At 37.8% G+C, this 18,699-nt stretch overlaps 1 protein-coding gene across 1 annotated transcript in view; it reads left to right on the forward strand.

Moving 5' to 3' along the window:
- LOC124776481 (homogentisate 1,2-dioxygenase) overlaps positions 1–18,699 on the forward strand; it is a 97,257-nt gene that overhangs the window by 63,281 nt on the left and 15,277 nt on the right. Inside the window, exon 8 of the mRNA XM_047251495.1 lies at positions 9,836–9,962. Coding sequence (XP_047107451.1) covers positions 9,836–9,962 — 127 coding nt within the window. The remainder of the gene's footprint in view (positions 1–9,835; positions 9,963–18,699) is intronic.

Raw genomic sequence — 18,699 nt, forward strand, 5'->3', positions numbered from 1 at the left:
TTTTAAAGTAAAAAACAAGTGCTTCACAAATATTTCACAATAATAATCCTCTGTCACCATTAAAGAGAGTATAGTTAATGTAGTATAGAAAGACACCACAGAAGGGTAGTGGTGGTCTGTCCTTCCATAATTATATACCTGAAACTTAATGTTGCTTCCCACTAGCTGGTACAATCACATGGGCCAAAGGCTAACATACAGGAGAAGAAACCAGGGAATACTACCATAAGTGCAAGTAACTCTCTATCATAAAGTGTAAACTAGAGCATGAAATTCTGCTATCTCTGCATTCTTGTCAGGACTACAGTAAACATATCAATCAATGGAAAAAAAATTACTTTGATATTATAGATATTTATGTGTAATTACTTTACTCAGCAATTAAATGAGAAATCAGACGCTACTGCAGTTTGTGTCCTGTCATAGGCAGATACTACTGTAAACGTGATTGAAGTTTCTGATAATGAGAAATGAGAAGGAGCAATCTGTATGCACTTTAAAGAAATATTTTACAGCCAAGATCGTGTTCAAAACTGTTTTTCATTGACCAGTTTCTACAGATAAGACTCATTTTTAGATCTTCAAAAACTTTTTCGGTTATATGTCATGTTCCACTGTGTGCGCATTAATCATGCCATGTTAACATTTTAGTGGAAAGTATATTACACACTCCACAAAGGTTTGTCAAAAATAAAATTACAAACAGGTTTGTCACCAGTAAAAATACCTTGTGGAGCTTGGCATGTCTACATATGTATCACTCTTTTGGTGCTTGTCAATTGTTAAAATCAGCAATATATAGTAACAGTGCACATTTATGCCGATGTTTACATTTACATGATGAGTTTAGATTATCTTGGAAATACATACCGCAATTATGCACTATGTATTTCGAGTGAGTTGTAATTTTATTTTTGACTAACCTATGTGGAATGTGTGTATACTCTACACTAAAATGGAGCTACTAGTACAATGAGTTGTGAAAAAATGGTTTCAGTCTCATCTCCATAGTAGGAGACATATAGCAGAAATTACCTCAGCCAACATTGACAACCAAATTATTGCTTACAGATGTGATTTTCAGACTGTACAAACTGGGTACCATTTTCGAGGCTCTTACTTCTTATTTGTGTAAATGTATGTAAACAAAATAGAAAATACTAACACTAACCATAAGAAAAATGTATCTTATCCAGAAAAGCAAGAAAACAACCAGAATAAACCAGTGTCAAGATGACCAGAGATAATAAATGGTGCTGGCTGAGCTTTTGTATAAAGTATACTAAGACAGACTAATGAAGATTATATGTTACTGCAAGAATTCAGTCATACATTCATCATGTTCTGTAAATCCCACTAAAAGGAGAACCTTCAGGGATGTGGAACAAGCCAATGCACGCATTAACAAAAGATTAGGAAATCATAGAAACTTAATCCGTGTACTGCATTAAAAAAAAGTCTATCACAATACTCCATAATGCTATCCGTACTTGTGCTATCTAAATTTAATCAAATTTAATTAATCAATGAATAAATTAATAATATCAAATTTAATTTAATTAATTTATGCTACTTTGGAAAAAGGCTCCTGCCTCATCTGTTATACTAAACAGCTGCTGCTTATCTGCATTGTTGGCCTTATATTTACTGGATTACAGTGATATTTTGTAAAGAAAATATTTATGCACACCTGAAAACACTGAGCCATATTTACAGAATGTGTGCAATTTCTTATTATACTACTCACTTCCACTTAATAAACAATTTTTTTTTCTTTTGTCACTATCCTGGGAGACAATTCTGTACAGTAACATGGGAATAAAAATGTGTTGAATAAGGCAATGCTCTTGTCTCAGGTCTCCCTAATGAGAAATGCTTCTTATGCTAAAACGTGGTGAACAGAGCTTCTTTATTAGTTTATCTTTGTGATGAGTTTATTTTAACTTGTTATCCAACTAGATCTCAGTGATTTTGCTCAGTGTGTCTCGTTTAGTGTAAGATCATCAATGTCTACTTCTGGTGCTGATGTTTGTTTGAAATCTCATAAAATGTGAGGTTTTTTTGTCAAAAGGAAAATTCATACATGAAAACTATAAAATTATGAGACAGAATTGCTGGTCATTACACTTATCGGAAGGAAGAAAAATATTAACTACTGCCAATAAACACATATAACAGTAAATGACACCATTGTATCTTCCTGAGCAATTAGTTCCTTCCTGAGGGAGAAGAGACAGATACAATGGGGAAGATTAAAAAGGAAGTGCAGGTCTCTCTCACACCAGGATGAGAGGGCATCACCTGTTGTGTGGGCAAGGGTAGACAAGCATGATGGAGGAGTTGCCATAGAAAGTAGGAAGTCAAACATAGTACATTGGTAATCAATGTTTCAGTTTAGAGATGATGAAGACATATTGAGGGATAAAGACAAAAAGAGGATAGAAATGAATGGCACAGTTAAGAACTAGGAGGAAAAATGATTAAGAGATAAATAACTAAGCGAAAGAAGGAAGTGAGGGCAACAAATATGAAAAAATAAAAGCATTAGCTGAGGGGATCCAAACAACTAAATAACTCATGTAGTGTTGCAGGCACTCAGATTCTTTGAGTCATGCTGTAGAACTTGTTCAGGAACTGAGAACTGGGCGACCCATGGCTGGCAGCTCTTTTAAGGCTATTTATGTATGGGTTTTGTGTTGTAGGATTGCTGTATCCAATGATCCCCTAGAGTGTGGAGCACGAAACATAAATATTGGGGCATATGTGTAAAAGAAACACCCAGGGGGAAGGGAGAGTGTGTTTAAACTGAAACCATACCTTACATAACATTAGTAACTGAAGTCTTTGAGCCAGTGAGGGGGGGCGGATGGTCCTGCCTGACCGGGCAAATCCTCGTACAGCAGTTGAGGAATCTGGGATGGGATGCTGGGTTGTGACGAGCCATGGTAGTGAACCTGAATGCCTGTTACAGTATGTAGGACTTTTACCATTGATGGTCAATACCAACAGGCAAGGGGACAGATTGGAGAAGATGAATGTGGGTTAAGTTGTCATTGGGGATGCTGGCTCATTTGTAGAAGATAACAAAAAACACTTTAGAGCTGCAAAGAAAATCTGTGTTGACATTCACTACCTCTTCCGTATACGGGTTGACAGAATCTCTACAAGAGTTGATGGTGGTGGCAACACACGTTCCGATGCTGGCCCCTGATACATCACTAAATCCTAACAAGGGAGAAGTGGGGGGCTGCCTATAGGAGGGGGAGTCATCACACTCGTCACTCTCTAGTGGAATGTCACAAGCACCTGTAGCACAGTCACATGACTGGGAGTGGGTAACGTCACATGTGCAGGAATGGGCATCACTTACCCGCAGACCATCCATAGATGCCTCATGCGACGCAGGTGTAGCAGGATGTGCGGGCTGACTGGGTGCAGTATCACGCAGTTCTCCCAGAGCCCACACCAGTTTGAGGCGGCAGACAGTTACCATTTGAGGTGTCCCATTAATGAGCACTTCACATGTGTTGGTACGCCGCGATATGACTCTGTGTGGGCTCGAGTACAGAATTCTTAGTGCCAGTTGGACGGTGTCACCGCGCACCATGATGTGAGTGTACAATGCCAAGTCCTTATGCAGAAATATGGGAGGGAGTGAGTGCGGTCGAGGAGGGGGCACACGAATGTTAGTTATTAGCTCCTTAACATGCCCAACAAATGTCACAGATTTGATCTGGAGGAAGTGAAGGTTCGACCAGCTCTGCTGGGAGTGTGATGGGTTCTCTGTACAGTACTTCTGCCAGGGACGTGCCAAGGTCATCTTTGTACGCAGGCCGAATGCCTAACATTACCCATGGTAAGGCGTCGGCCCACTCACCTCCATGGCACATCAGGGAAGCTTTAAGTTTTCTGTGCCAGCATTCGACAAGCCCATTGCTCTGGGGATGGTATGCTGTAGTCCTAAATCATTTCACCACACAGTTCACAAAGCTGTTGGAAGAGGGCAGACTCAAACTGGTGGCCCTGGTCAGTGGTGATAGAAACTGTGCAGCCGAAGCGCAAGATCCACATTAATAAAAGGGCTCTGGCCACTGAGTCAGCTGTGATAGTAGTGAGAGGAATTACCTCTACCCAGCAGGTAAACTTGTCAATGGTAGACAGTATGTAATGTAAGGGGCCTGAGGGGGTAAGGGCCCAACAGTATCGATGTGTATATGCTGGAATCTTCTTTTTTCCACATTGAATGTACCCATGGGGGGGGCTGTGCATGACATCCTACTTTTTCATGCTGACAAGCCACATACCTTCATGCCCAAATGCGACATTGTTTTACTACCCCAGGCCAAATGAAACGTTCAGATACCAGACGTGTGGTGGTGCCTATACCAGGGTGTGCCAAGTCATGGATACTATTAAAAATGTCCCGTTGGAGAGGTGCAGGAATCACCAGACATATGTGTCCTGTTGAAATGTCGCACCAGATGGGTGACGAAAGCCCATGAAGTGTCCACAACTCTAGTTTGAATCCTGTTTTAACATCGGAGTGCAATGCGGCAAGTTCAGTATCCTCTGTTTGCAATGTATGGAGTTCACTGAGGTCCAGTTGTGAAGATAAAACTGACACATGAGATAGAAAATCAGCAGCGACATTGTCTGCCCCTCTGACATAACGTATTTCATCCATCAACTGACATATGAGGTCCATATGCTGAAAATGTCTTGGAAATGAGTCCTTACCTGGGTTACAGAAAGTATAACCAGTGGTTTGTGGTCATTGAATACCACGAGATGGCGACTTTATGTATCATCTTGTAAATATATGGTAGCGGCGTAAATAGCAAATAGTTCCCAGTCAAAGGTCGACCATTTATGTTGGGAAGCAGACAGTTTGTGGGAGAAAAATTTGAGCGGCTGTACAACAGAACCCACGGATTGCTGAAGTACCGCCCCCACTGCTGTATCACTCATGTCTGTAGTAAGTGAGATGGGAGCATCAAGAATGGGGTGAGTGAGCGTAATGGCTGTCTATAGGGCCAACTTTAGGTTATCAAATGGGTGACACATATCTGGAGTCCATGTGACCACCTGAGACCCTGAAGTGAGAGCACCCGTCAGTGGGGCTTGTATGTTGGTGACGTGGGGGATGTGTCTGCGGTAGTAATTTACCGTTCCGAGGTAGTGGCAGAGACCCTGAAAATATTTGGGCAAAGGCACCGTACTAATGGCCTTGACCCATTCTGGTAGGGGGTGGATGCTGTCAACAGAAATCCCATGGCTCAGAAAAGTGACACTAGTGCGGCAAAGTTGTTACTTATCATTGTTCACTATGACACCGTTTGCTTGTAATAGTTGTAATACTGTATTTAAATGAAGTTCATGTTCCTCGAGGGAGGAAAAAAAAATTAACAAGTCATCCAGGTACGCACATGCAAAGTCCAGTTTTCCAACCGATGATTTGATGAACTGTTGCCACGTCTGTTCAGCATTTTTAAATATTCAAACAACCCAAATGGGGTGATGATAGCGATTTTTTCAACGTCCTCCGGCGGCATTGGCAGTTGGTGGTGTCTTGTGACAGTTGATTACACTAAAAATTTGTGCCCCATGCAGTTGGGCAGCAAAGTCTTGAATATTTGGGATGGGATAATTATCTAGAATTGTTCTGGTGTTAAGTGCCTGATAGTCACCGCAGAGGCAGAAAGTGTCATCTTTCTTGGGCACCAAATGAATGGGTGATGACCAACTATTGGAGGAAGGGAGAACAGTCTTACTGTCTAAAAGTTCCTGAATAATAGCATTGACATGTTTAAGTTTTTCCAGGGTTAAATGCCTAACCTTTGCATGTACCAGTTGACCTTCTGTGGTATTGATTCTATGGACAGTACCGTTGTTGATCACGAACACTGATGGGGATGATGGACCCACACCCGATGCAGTATGGCAAATCTGTAATGCTCACACTTGTGTGTCTCAGGCCAACAGGTCAGTAGCAGTGGCAGTGATGCAAAATCCGGAGTTCCGGGATATACATGAAATTTCCTGTCTTGAGCATCCAGCTCAATTTGTACCACCACTGATTCGGTTGTACAGTTCACACTGGCAGTTGGGAAACCCATAAACATAGTCAATGGGGTTTGAGCACATTGTGTCAGCCGTTGAGCACTCAGAACATGTGGAAAGTTCATATTCAATGTAAAATGTTCCCATTCAAAGTTTTGTGTGCAAAAAACATTCTGTTGGTACAGAACACTGCCACACGACTGCTGACTCATGTATGGTAATGAAAAGTTATTGTTCATATCTGATGCTGGCACACATGGCTGTGGGAATGTAGAAGCACTGTCCTGTTGAGTACAGCTAGTCGGTGTGTTCACAAACTGCATCGAACTATTGCGAACACAAGGTGGATGATTGGAAAACAATGCCAAAGTGTCTGTTGGAAAACCTAGTTGACATGTGTGCGGTGTAGCGGGTGGCAAGCAATCCATTGTGTACCGTTCATGGTACAAGAGTTTGTCATAGCACTCGCGAACAAAATTTGGGGTCACCAGTATGGGTTTAGTGTTGTAAGATTGCCAGATTCAATTATGTATACTATAACACATGTAACAAGCACTATTTTATTACTCAGAAGCACACATATACAGTTATATACATTCTTGATTCTCAGTGCACTGCTCGCAAAGAGCTTGCCAAACAAAGATATTACACGCAAGTTGGTCAATAGTCGCCACATATGCTTTCAGCTAGTGTTGTGATGCTCATTTCCATGTGTAGAATGCTGTGCAGTGCTGTCTTAGTTGATAAACAGCATATGTGGTTGCATAAATTGCTCTGCTTTTGATACTGTATGATTTACCAGTGGTAGGGCTGAATTACTTGCTAGTGAATGGGTACAGGTTCAGGGTAGGAATCTTGGAGTAGGTGATAATGATTTGGGAATGACATATGGTATGTCTGGGATGTTATGAAGGTTAAGAGAGTGAGGGAAGGTGACAGTAGGTGGTGTGTGGAGGACATCAGGGAGTGAATATCTCATTTCAGGGCTTGATTTAAGATGGTACAGTCTAATCTATTGAGGTAGTCAAAGCCTGGGTGGTGCTTTGTGACAAGGGGGATGCTTAAGAGGTTTTGGAAGTGGGGGCTGTATTAGTGAAAGGGTGAGAGACGGAGACTATCCAACAATTTTTTTTTGCATAGAATTCGGGGTAGTTATGGAAGAATAAAGACTGGGAAAGATTTTTGGTGTCAACATTCATGAGTTTGGTGGTGGAGCAGGTACATTTGCCACAGTTGCCTATGTTTTAGGGATGTACAGGATATTGAGGGCATGATGGGTAAATGTTGGAAGGCAGGCAGTGAAACAATAAATTATTAAAACTACGGAATAATGAAAGGGCTCATCCTGGGGCCAGAGATAAAGAGTGACTGCCAGCCTAGGAATATGAAACAGGAGAGAACAGGGCCAGAGGCAGGGGACAATTGCTCTGACTGAAGGTTCCAAAATGAGAGGGAGACATTACTGTGCTCTGTGGCCCAGGTTTCTCCAGTGGGCACAATGGGACATGCTTCCAACTCTTGCTACCACCTCACAGAAAGATTCAATGGAACCAGGAGTACCTATGAATAAGTCCAGCACAGCTCTGTGTAAAACATCAGGAATGACCATACAAACCAGAAGATTTATGAGCAGTTCAGACATCTGGTTGTGAAAGCCTTCATTGTAAAATCTGTATGAAGCCAGGGGATTCAGTTTCTGGGTGTTGAGGAATGCATCTTCCTGGTGGCCCATGAAGAGATTGGCAGAGGACAGAGTCATGCTGGTTTTGGTTTTGTACCATCACCTTTTCCACCTTCATCATAGTTTTTACTGCACTACTCAGTTCATCTCTCTACATCATAGTACTTCTCCTTCCTCCTATCATATCTGGACTGAATCTGTGACAGTACTTACCAGTGTACTTTGTTTGACCTCACTCTATCTGGCTCCTCCTTGCTCTTGTCTCTCCTTGCCCTCACAGCAGGTGGGATCCTCTGAATCTCTATTCTTAGTAACTTTCCCCTCCTTTCCAACCATCACTCATCAATGCCCCCCTTCCTCCTTAACAAAGAAACAAAAAAAAATCAATGTTTTTCTACTTTTAGATGTGCTTATCAGCAGCACTGGAATGTGAGCTTTGGAATTTGTAATTAAACAGTTTTTCATGTGAATTTCTCTGTTGACACAGTCAAAATGAATATGTTCAAGCAGATCTAGAATTCTGTACCATCTCCAAACTTTTCTAGAAGTTACTTCCAAATATTTGTTAGATACGACTCATTTTAGTAATGAGTCTTAAATATGGCAGTCAAAGGATACTAAACAAAGCAATTGTGCTGAAGGCATGTGTGAGGCTGGAATAGGAGCAGGGAAGGGGATAAATGGAGGTGGAGGACAAACACTAGTGAAGGTTGAGACCAGGGGGCTACAGGAATTAAGGAGTGTCCTCCTCTAGCTGTCTCTTGGACATATTTTAGCAGTGGCCATTCATGCAAACAGTTAGTTTGTTAGTGGTCATGCCCATGTAGAATGCCAAACAGTGGTTGCAGTTAGGTTCATAGACCACGTGGCTGCTTTCCCAGGAGGCACTGCTTTCAGTAGGATAGGGAATGCCTCTGACAGAACTACTTTACCTCTGTACCATTTTTTCAAACAGATGCTATCATTACTAAACTGTGCAGAAGAAGTACACATCCATGGTAAATAATAACAGTGGTAGTTTCCCCTTTCTTTTAGTTGTTCATCATTCCAACACAAGAAGGCCATGGTGGCTAATGTTTCAAGGCCAGATCAATCAGTCATCCTGACTATTGCCCCTGCACCTACTGAATAGGCTGTTGGCAGGGACTGTAGATTAGTCTGGACTCTTCGCAGATACTACTCCAATGCTGTTGCACCTACAGTGCAGTAATCTGCACTGGTAGCCTGATATTTACTGGATTACAGTGATATTTTGTAAAGAAAATATTTATGTACACCTGAAAACACTGAGCCATATTTACAGAATGTGTGCAGTTTCTTATTATACTGCTCACTTCCACATAAGCCACTGCAGCATGTTCCATGGTTTGTGCAGAGACGTCTGAAACTAACTGTTGAATTTTTTAAATTATTGAATGAATCTTCCCTCTCTCCTATATAATATTGATGATACATTACATATGGTTAAGCAATTGTTCACTAATTAAAAGGAATCTGCTTCATACAGTCTTGTTGTGGAGTAAATGATCATATTTCCTAATTGTTAAAGTTATTTTCAGCTTTCTGTATGTCATTACCTGCAGACTGTTTATAATGGTTAGATCAATAGGTTTTCACTTGATTTTTCAGTTAGTTTAATTATTATATACAATATTTAGCCTTTAGAATGTACTTACATATTTGTATTAGGCCATTTAATTCCTATAATTCAGTGACATGCTAGTGTCTTGAATAAACACTTTATAAAAATCTTCATATTAAGCCTCCATGAAAGTTTTCTACATAAATGTATCTAAAAGCTAGTCTGTATTTGTTATCATGTGCATTAACTGTTTGAAATGAGGTTAACACAATTACTTAAAACATTCTTAGTATTTGCATTAATGCTGAAATAAAATAACGAACTAACTTGTCTTCAACAGTGCTGTTAAATAGGTTTATTATAAGTAGAGTTCTTTCTGAAACAGAAAACTGTTATTTCTGACTACAGGCATTCATGTAAATTAAAACATCTAACAAACATCATATGCAACAAAAACACATGAATATAATTTCACTCTGTTAAGTAAACTTCACTGTTTCTTCTAATTGCAGGATCCATCAATCTTTACTGTACTTACTTGCCCTTCAAACAAACCAGGAACAGCTATTGCTGATTTTGTCATATTCCCACCTAGATGGTCGGTACAAGAACATACATTTCGTCCTCCTTATTATCACAGTATGTATGAACCATATTCAAATATTATTAAATAAATTTTGTTTTAAATTATTAATAATATTATTAATTTTCTGTATTCAAAACAAGATATGTATTATTTCAATAATATTTATGAGACCCTCCACTTCAAACTGTAGGCATTCCATAAAAGATAACAAGAGTAGAAAACTTCTTTCTGACAAAAATTTTTATTGTTTTAGTACTCTTCTTATGGATGAATGTTTGCCAAAACTTATTTACATTTGCTCCACATGATTATGTAGTTAAGTTTGTTAATGTATTGTATATTTTGTTCTCATTGACTCATTTGCTGAACAATAGAGCTTAAGCCATCTATAGTCTTAACTTCCAGTGGCAAAGAGGCCACTAACACAATTTTTACTCTTCTATATACCACTAAATTATTTAACCCTTAATTAATGATGTGTGGTCTCTCAGACAATGAGAAAATTTTCGAACTTGCTCTCCAAAGTTAATTCTGGTGGGCTGCTTTTCTACCCCCTGCCCCCTCAATCCCCCATCCTTCTTATTAGATCATAAACCCTGCCATATTTTGTTATTGGTTGCATTATCGCCTTCTTGGTTTATTGTTGTGTTGGGGATCTCTTATATCACACCTTGTGAACTACATACTTGTTTTCTTCAGTATATGTTCACAGTAATGTGCCAGTTTTGATGATCCCAAGTTTGATGGTATTATTAATCAGTGGCTGGAGAAAGATGTCAGTGATAGACATCAAGAAACAGATGGAAATGATGAAAAATTTTACAGTAGCCAGTAATCACAGTTCTGCTAGTGGAGGATCATTTAGAGAAGGAACTTCAGGACAATTGTGATGGGGACCTTCATGTTCCTCCAACGAAATACTTAAAGTGTTAGTTCAAATCAAATGTGTTCCAAGTTGTATTAAATGAAAATATAGGTCCTAGTACTGACTGTCAATTCTGTACCTACAAAGGGCAACATTTATGTGCAAGTTTAAACCTTAGAATTTAGTTTTTTGTCAAAATTTACTTGCTACAGAGATAATACAATTTTGCCAAACTTAAAATTCATTTCTATAACAGTTCATTTATTGGTACTGCTTAAAAAGTCCTCAAAGATACGAGATTTTGTGTGATAAAAAGTAAAATATTGCAGGCTTTATTTATTGCAATAAAATAAACAAGGAGTGTTTAAACAACACTTAACTAATTCTGAAAATAAATGTTACATAAATTAAATTGTAAATTTTATATGATTTGTGCCTTAAACATAAGGGTTTCAGAGATCCCACCTCATAGTATATTTTGCAGAAAAGTCACCTCATGAGTGAAGGGTTAACAAAGGGCCATTTACTTCCCTTTATGCAGTTGGTGGGTGCATGTGAGTGTCTCTGTGTGTGAAAGTGTTCACTTAGACTACAAAAATTGTGGTAGCTCAAAAGTTAGCAATATGTGCCATAAATGAAGCAGCTCCACATAAATGGATACCTTTCCATATTGTTTTGGTTTATAGAAAAGTGAAATAATTGACTCAGTTCAGTTTATTTTGATTAGTTTTGTGCTTTTCCTACAAGGTGGGCAATTATCTGTAATTGTTATAACCACATTTTTCAGTTGTGGGCTCTTGATAACTGGGTCTCATGATTATTTGTAAAGAATAGCTGTTGACAGAATGAGTGAAGACCATATTCTCATCCTATTTCTCAACCAAACTTCTTTCTTCTATCTGCTTCTCCCCCCCCACCCCCACCCCACCCCCCACCCCCCCCCACACTTAAATAAGATTTTATATTGAACTGATTTTATTGAGTTTTTTGAGTGCATTGCTTTGCACAAAATATGTTCCTTTAGTAGTACTAATCCCATGTACCTCATGGTAGAGCCCTTGACTGTACATTTTAGAAGTACTAGAAGGGGAACATAGGTTACACTGAAAGTTTTAGTCGCTAATGGAGCTGCACTTTATGGCTTCGTTGATTAAAGCAATTGTTTGTGACAAGGAGGCTGCTCCAGGTCCTAATCCTGGTGTGGCATAGATTATCAACTGTCAAAGCACCTATATAAATGACGAATTCATTATATGCAGTTGCATGAATCACCTTACATCTTGATCAATTTCTTAAAGTACAAGAATGTGTATCTGACACACGTGGTGACAAGGAAATAGTACAACCATAATCAATTGAGCAGTTGAAAAAAAACACAATTTAGGTGCTGAATAACCATTTTGGTACATTGGATTGCATTCCACCATATTTTGTGTATATATGAATATTTGATGATAAAAATACATCTTCAAAATTTTGTGATTGTACAACAAATATATTAATGTAAACAATATCAGCTTCAGAATATTATTGCTATCTCAATTAAACTATTCTTTGTACCACTGCTGCAAAAATCTGAATTCCATAATATTCAAATACCTATTTACTTTCTGTCATACTTATGTGACAATGAGATCAGCACAACAACTGGAAAGAGTACTCATATTAATATACTTATAACTGCTTCTGTTTGGTATCAATGATATTCTGCTTTCATGTACACAGCAGCTCATTTTACCAACAACCACATAATTACTCTTACAGTTGTTATTGGAAATAACAGCTAAGTTACTGTAGGCTAGATGCTGTAATTGTATTGTAGTTTTAAAATGAAGTAAGCTCATCAAGTGTGTCTGAAATGACTCTTTAATCAATTGTATTAATGCTTGTACATTATTTTTTGGGAATCTATCATGTTTTGAAGGAGTATTTCAAACTTGGTTTCCTCCTCAGCACTTCCACACATACTATGTGTTGAAGCACTTCCACACATACTATGTGTTAAGGCAAGAAGTAATACACACAAACATCCATATGTCATCAATGATAACATTTTAAAACACCCACACTTTTTTTTCAACGGTTTTCTTTTGTTTACAAGTTGATACCACACTGGGAAAACATTCCTCAGTTGTTCAAGTTGTAGCAGTGATGGATAAAACAATAGAGCAGTTACTATGTGTTCAATAGAACTTGGCCCTTTCCTGGGAGCAAAGGAATCAGAAGAACCTGCATGACTTCGGGCTGGTATGAACAAATGAATGAATGAATGAATGAATGAATGAATGAATGAATGAATGAATGAAATGAATACGTCTGCTTGTGTCTTTATATGTGTAGATGGATATGTGTGTGTGTGTGTGCGAGTGTATACCCGTCCTTTTTTCCCCCCTAAGGTAAGTCTTTCCGCTCCCGGGATTGGAATGACTCCTTACCCTCTCCCTTAAAACCCACATCCTTTCGTCTTTCCCTCTCCTTCCCTCTTTCCTGATGAGGCAACAGTTTGTTGCGAAAGCTTGAATTTTGTGTGTATGTTTGTGTTTGTTTGTGTGTCTGTCGACCTGCCAGCACTTTCATTTGGTAAGTCACATCATCTTTGTTTTTAGATATATTTTTCCTACGTGGAATGTTTCCCTTTATTATAACCATATCATAAATTTTATTGTCATTTAGCTATGCAGTTTCCACCCATTTCCAACATTATAACATAAGCTATTATACAATAAACCATACACTAGCTTTGTAGCAGGCACTGTGAATGCAATGTTGATTCTAGTGTCCTACCTGTCTTGTGAGAAAGAGGTGGGGCTTGTTTCCACTGTACCTCCCCTCCCCACATGCGTATGTTCCCTGCATCCCTTGCAAAAAGGCCAAGTTACATTGTGTGCATAGTAACTAAATAGTCTTTTGCCTCAAAATAAGAGAAAGTGATGATTGAGACAGTACAGTATGGTAGATTAAATATATTACAACTCATTATTTTTTCTCATGTATCATGGCCCTGCTGAACACTTACCTGTTACTTAGTTTGCATCTTTTGTATTTTTGAAGACAGGGGAAACTTCTCATTCATTAAGAACACAGCTCATCTTCCATTGTTTTATGTTTTTGTTGATTAGACTTATTTTGCTCCAGTCTCTGCCACTGTAAAAATGCACTTTCTGCCTAATGAATATTGTCTCTAGCTGACATGAAATAACTTGAAATTTGATAAGACCACTCATTTACACTCCATGTTCACAACCTGAGAAGTAATATTATTTGTATTTTCAGCAGATATTTTTATATGCACAAGTTCACTTTGTACATTTGCAACAAAGTGACAGATCCTACATAAGACGAAAATCTTATGTATATCTAATTAAGATTTTTTATTCAATTCTTTTCAAATGATTCGTCATACATGAGTGTGTCACATGCAAGAGGCAACTGGCAAAGAAACATAAGATTTCATAATCCAGAGGAAAAAATTAACTACACATATTTATAGATACTTATAAATATGTTTTAATTAAATCTGATTTTTTTCTTTTGATCTTCCCATGCTGTTTCTTGATTTGTTTTCACTTTACACAGATTTGTTTCAAAGTTACACTTTTCATAATAATAAATGGCATACAATTTTGTACCTTCACAAAAGCTACTGAAGAATCTGCGGGGATAAATTTGTGGATTGCTGTATGTTTCCAATTTTTTGACAATTTATGTGCCTGATAGATTAAGATAATCAATTATGCAAGTAAACTGACATTTGACAAGTCTGCAGTGGTGTCTGTATCAGTGTGTCTATTCCTTATTGACTGTTTTCCCCATGATTCTGCAAGGCAAACATTTTTCTGAGGTTCAACTAGATGGAACTTATTACCTAATTCCACTCACACTGGAAGACATCCACAAAACTGCAATACAGCCCATGTGGTTTCTTTGGTTTGTGGAATGCTGTGCAAGCTTTCCAAAGCTTTATCAGTAAGATAATGTGAGATTTGGAATACTACTACACCTACATTGATGACATTCTCATGAAGGCAACCACTCAGGTGGAATATTGCTCCCATTTACAACAAATATTTACTAGATTGTAAGAGTGTGGTTTGCTTGTAAAACCATCAAAGTGTCCTTTTGAAGTGGTGGAGAAAGGTTCCTGGAATATGATATCATTCCAAAAGGGATTTGACCACCACAGAATAACACAGCCATCTCCCACAGCCTCACATGATACATAAAATTGTGATGAATTTTGAAACCTGACAACTTCTTAACGCCAATTCATCCACACTAATGCACTTTTGGTGGCACCACTTCTCACATTTCTTCGAGGCACACTCAATCAGAGGACAAGCTGCAACAGGAAGAATAGGTAAAGACTGTATTTATTTAAGTGGAATTAGCCATAACAGAGACTGTACCCCTGTCACATCTGTTACTGTATGCACCTATAAAACTAATGGTAGAAACATCTGCTATCGCCATGGGAGCTATGCTACAACACTGGCTCAGTCAGCACTAACAACCCTTAGAGTGGTGAGCACCAACCAAGAGTAAGTGAAACTGAAGTAGAAAGTTACTGAGAGAGAAGGAAATTGACAACTTCCATGTGAGAGTACTGAACTAAAGGAGTAAATTACTACAGGAGTAAATTTTTCATGTACTCCCAAAGCAAATTTATTTGCTCAATGGAGTACACTGCTACATTAGTAACTTAAGGAGGAAATAAGGCCAAAATTTACTCCAGATCACTGGTAAGAGTAAAGTTAGAGAGTGAGGCGTGTTCTTTGGTTTTTGTGTGTTAAGTATTGAATTCTATGGATTACCTGGAGTTCAAAGAACAAATGGGGATGGAAGAAGAGGTAGACAGCCCAAGAATAATGGTTTTAATGGAGAGACAAGACCCTTTTGTGATGCATGTCAACAATGATTTCAAAGAGTGGTTTACATTTTGTAGAGAATCTCTTGAGTCATTGCTTGGTATTCTGGAGCCATTACGGCAGCATATGTACATAACACTACTGGCTGATATACATTTTTTTCCCTTTCACTAAATTTTCTTTTACTACTTTCCTGCTTTATTTTCATCATGCATTGAAAAGGTTATTTTAGAAAGAGTTTTGCAAATTTAATTCTTGGTATAATAATTTTTCTGTTTACATATCTTAGTTGTTACAAATGTGATTGCCATTTTAAATTATTCTGATGTTGGATACTTTCTTATTTGTTAAAATTACATTTGAAGTCATTTGCTATGGACAGAGTAACATGAAATTGTGATTGTCTATAAAACTGTAAACCAATGTAATCAGAATCTTCAAAGCATTATGTGAAGCAAGGTGTATGAGCAATGTAGAATTATACAATTAGGTTGAAGGAGAAGGCATCAACAGAGAGTCGGGAGTGATAAAGAGAGAGTGGAGGTCATTGTTATGCCAGATGTATGTTAATATATTTGTTGTACAATCACAAAATTTTGAAGATGTATTTTTATCATCAAATATTCATATATGCACAAAATATGGTGGAATGCAATCCAATGTACCAAAATGGTTATTCAGCACCTAAATTGTGTTTTTTTTTTTAACCGCTCATATAATGAATTCGTCATTTATATAGGTGCTTTGACAGTTGATAATCTATGCTCTACACATGGTGTTTGTGGCTGAAATGTCAGTGTTTGGAAAGTGCTTTATTATTTTGGTGTCTATCGCAATTAAAGATTTAGTGACTTCACGTGTTGTGTTGCCCATTTGCCTGAACTGTGTTTTGACTCTTTAAACATAAAACTTTGATGTATAGACCATTAAGTGGGTCAAGAGGAATGTTTGATTTGAGTCGTCAGCTTTGGCCAGTGATATAATATTAATGGATGCATATATTTGGTGCATATATTCACAGGCGAAGCCATCAAATATGAAAGCAAAAAAATAAAATTATTTGTGCTGACACACAGATGTATAGCTTAGCCTGAGGTACAGGTTAGGTTGGAAGATACCGGTTTGGTTGTGAGCTGGCAAAGCCAACAAATGTGATAGTGAAAGAAAGGAAAAAAAGGAAGCGGTAATGGTGACAGACAGATCTGTAGCTTTGCCTGAGGTCTAGGCTAGGTTGAAACAGGACAGTTTAGTTGTGAGTTGGCAAGGCCAAACAATGTTAACTAAAAAAACAGGTTGTGGTTATTTGAAAAAATTGCCAATAACATCATGTTATAGTCACCATATTTTTTATGGCATTTGTCGCATGCTTCCTGTGTCACTGCTCAAAGCCGATGACTCATATCAAACATCCCTCTATATCCCTGTTAAGCTATTTCCATGATGTAAAAATACTGTTTTTAATTGTAGACAGTAAAAACTGTTTAGAGCATACCATGGACTATGGAAAGAAACATAAAATATGGTTACACATTTTTGTGTCATGTACTGATACAAAGAACTTTTAACTGAGAATGTATTATGTGCTGATTGCCACATAATTGAAGTGATTGCATAGACAATTGTGCATGGTACTTACTGTTCTGTTTAAACAATGGACTAATGATTTACAGTACAATTGACTTGATTTACTTTCATAGTGTGGACAGATATACTGTAAAAAGTGCCATGCCATGATTGTAACCATAAATCTGAAAAATATGGCTAATGTGTGTAACAAACATTATGGCATCAGGTTAAGTCACAAGTTAATGTAAAGAAGCATGTCTTATGTTCATTGTTGCATGCAGAAATGCAAACTGGAATTAATTCTGCAAACATCTAAAATTCTTGTTAAATCTGTAGCAGGCTCTCCCGATCAAGGAGCTTAGCAAGACAATACCAACTATTGGATTACATTCAAGGATGAATTATATTGTTCCAATCAGTGATAATCAAGAGTAACTTTTCATGTTGATTAATATTACATAATTGGAAATTGTCATATTGCAATGCTGTTTGGATTTCTTTCCAATAATAACCTTCAGAATAATAGTTAAAATCTATTTTCATACATTTACTTATTTTTTCCACAACTATAAAAAATTTGCAAATGCATTGACTTACAACATATTATTGCAAACAATTGCAGTCAGTACCAAAGAGGTAGAAGTTAAACAGATTCATTTAATTGCCAATGCTTCTTTGTTTATATATTTTGTAACTGTTTATCTGCATCTGATTTCATTCAAATTATTGTGCTCTGCCAACAGGTTTTGCACACTATGTGTTGTCCGCCATTGCATTTTTAGGTAGAGGCACATCATTTGCTTTGTTTGGGAGAATATTTTACCATTAGTAATCTGTTTGATTTTGACAAATGGGTGATCATTTGTGTTGTTATAGTTTTGAGTAATTACTTTCCTGTGTGAATATAATGTTCAACCAAATTGAAGAAAAGTAGAGTACAGTATTCCTGGTTTCAGTTAACTTAAAATTTCTGGGTGTGGTAAATTTAGGGGAGACAGACTGGGGTACTGTCAGGCTGAGTTATAGAATGTGGTCAGTTCTAGCTCAGTCGATGTTCAAGGAGATGTTATTTTGAATGACACAGTTACATTTTGTGATACCCCCTATTCCATTAATGCCACAAGCATAATACTTTTGGGATCTAAGCTTTGTCACTTAGACTCCAACTTCTTTGTGGACTGTGAATCTTTTGCACTGGTACTTAACAAACTGTAGTAGGGGATCTCATTAACATCTATCACACTACAGCTGGAAGAGCTCTTAACAGTGTGATACACAGTTTAATTGCCATAAAGTAACTGTAAGTGTTCATGCCACACAACCAAGAAAAGATATTGAGACCAAAAGGGAATTCTGTAGAACTGGTCATGGGGGCCATAGATTGTGTACAAGTATCCAAACTTTGCCTTTTTGGAGCACAAACAGAATTTGTAAGAATTCCTTTTCTATCAATATTCAAATCATCTGTAATGTCAATATGAACATTTTGAATGT

The sequence above is a fragment of the Schistocerca piceifrons genome, chromosome 2 (assembly GCF_021461385.2).
Source record: "Schistocerca piceifrons isolate TAMUIC-IGC-003096 chromosome 2, iqSchPice1.1, whole genome shotgun sequence".
Lineage (NCBI taxonomy): Eukaryota > Metazoa > Arthropoda > Insecta > Orthoptera > Acrididae > Schistocerca > Schistocerca piceifrons.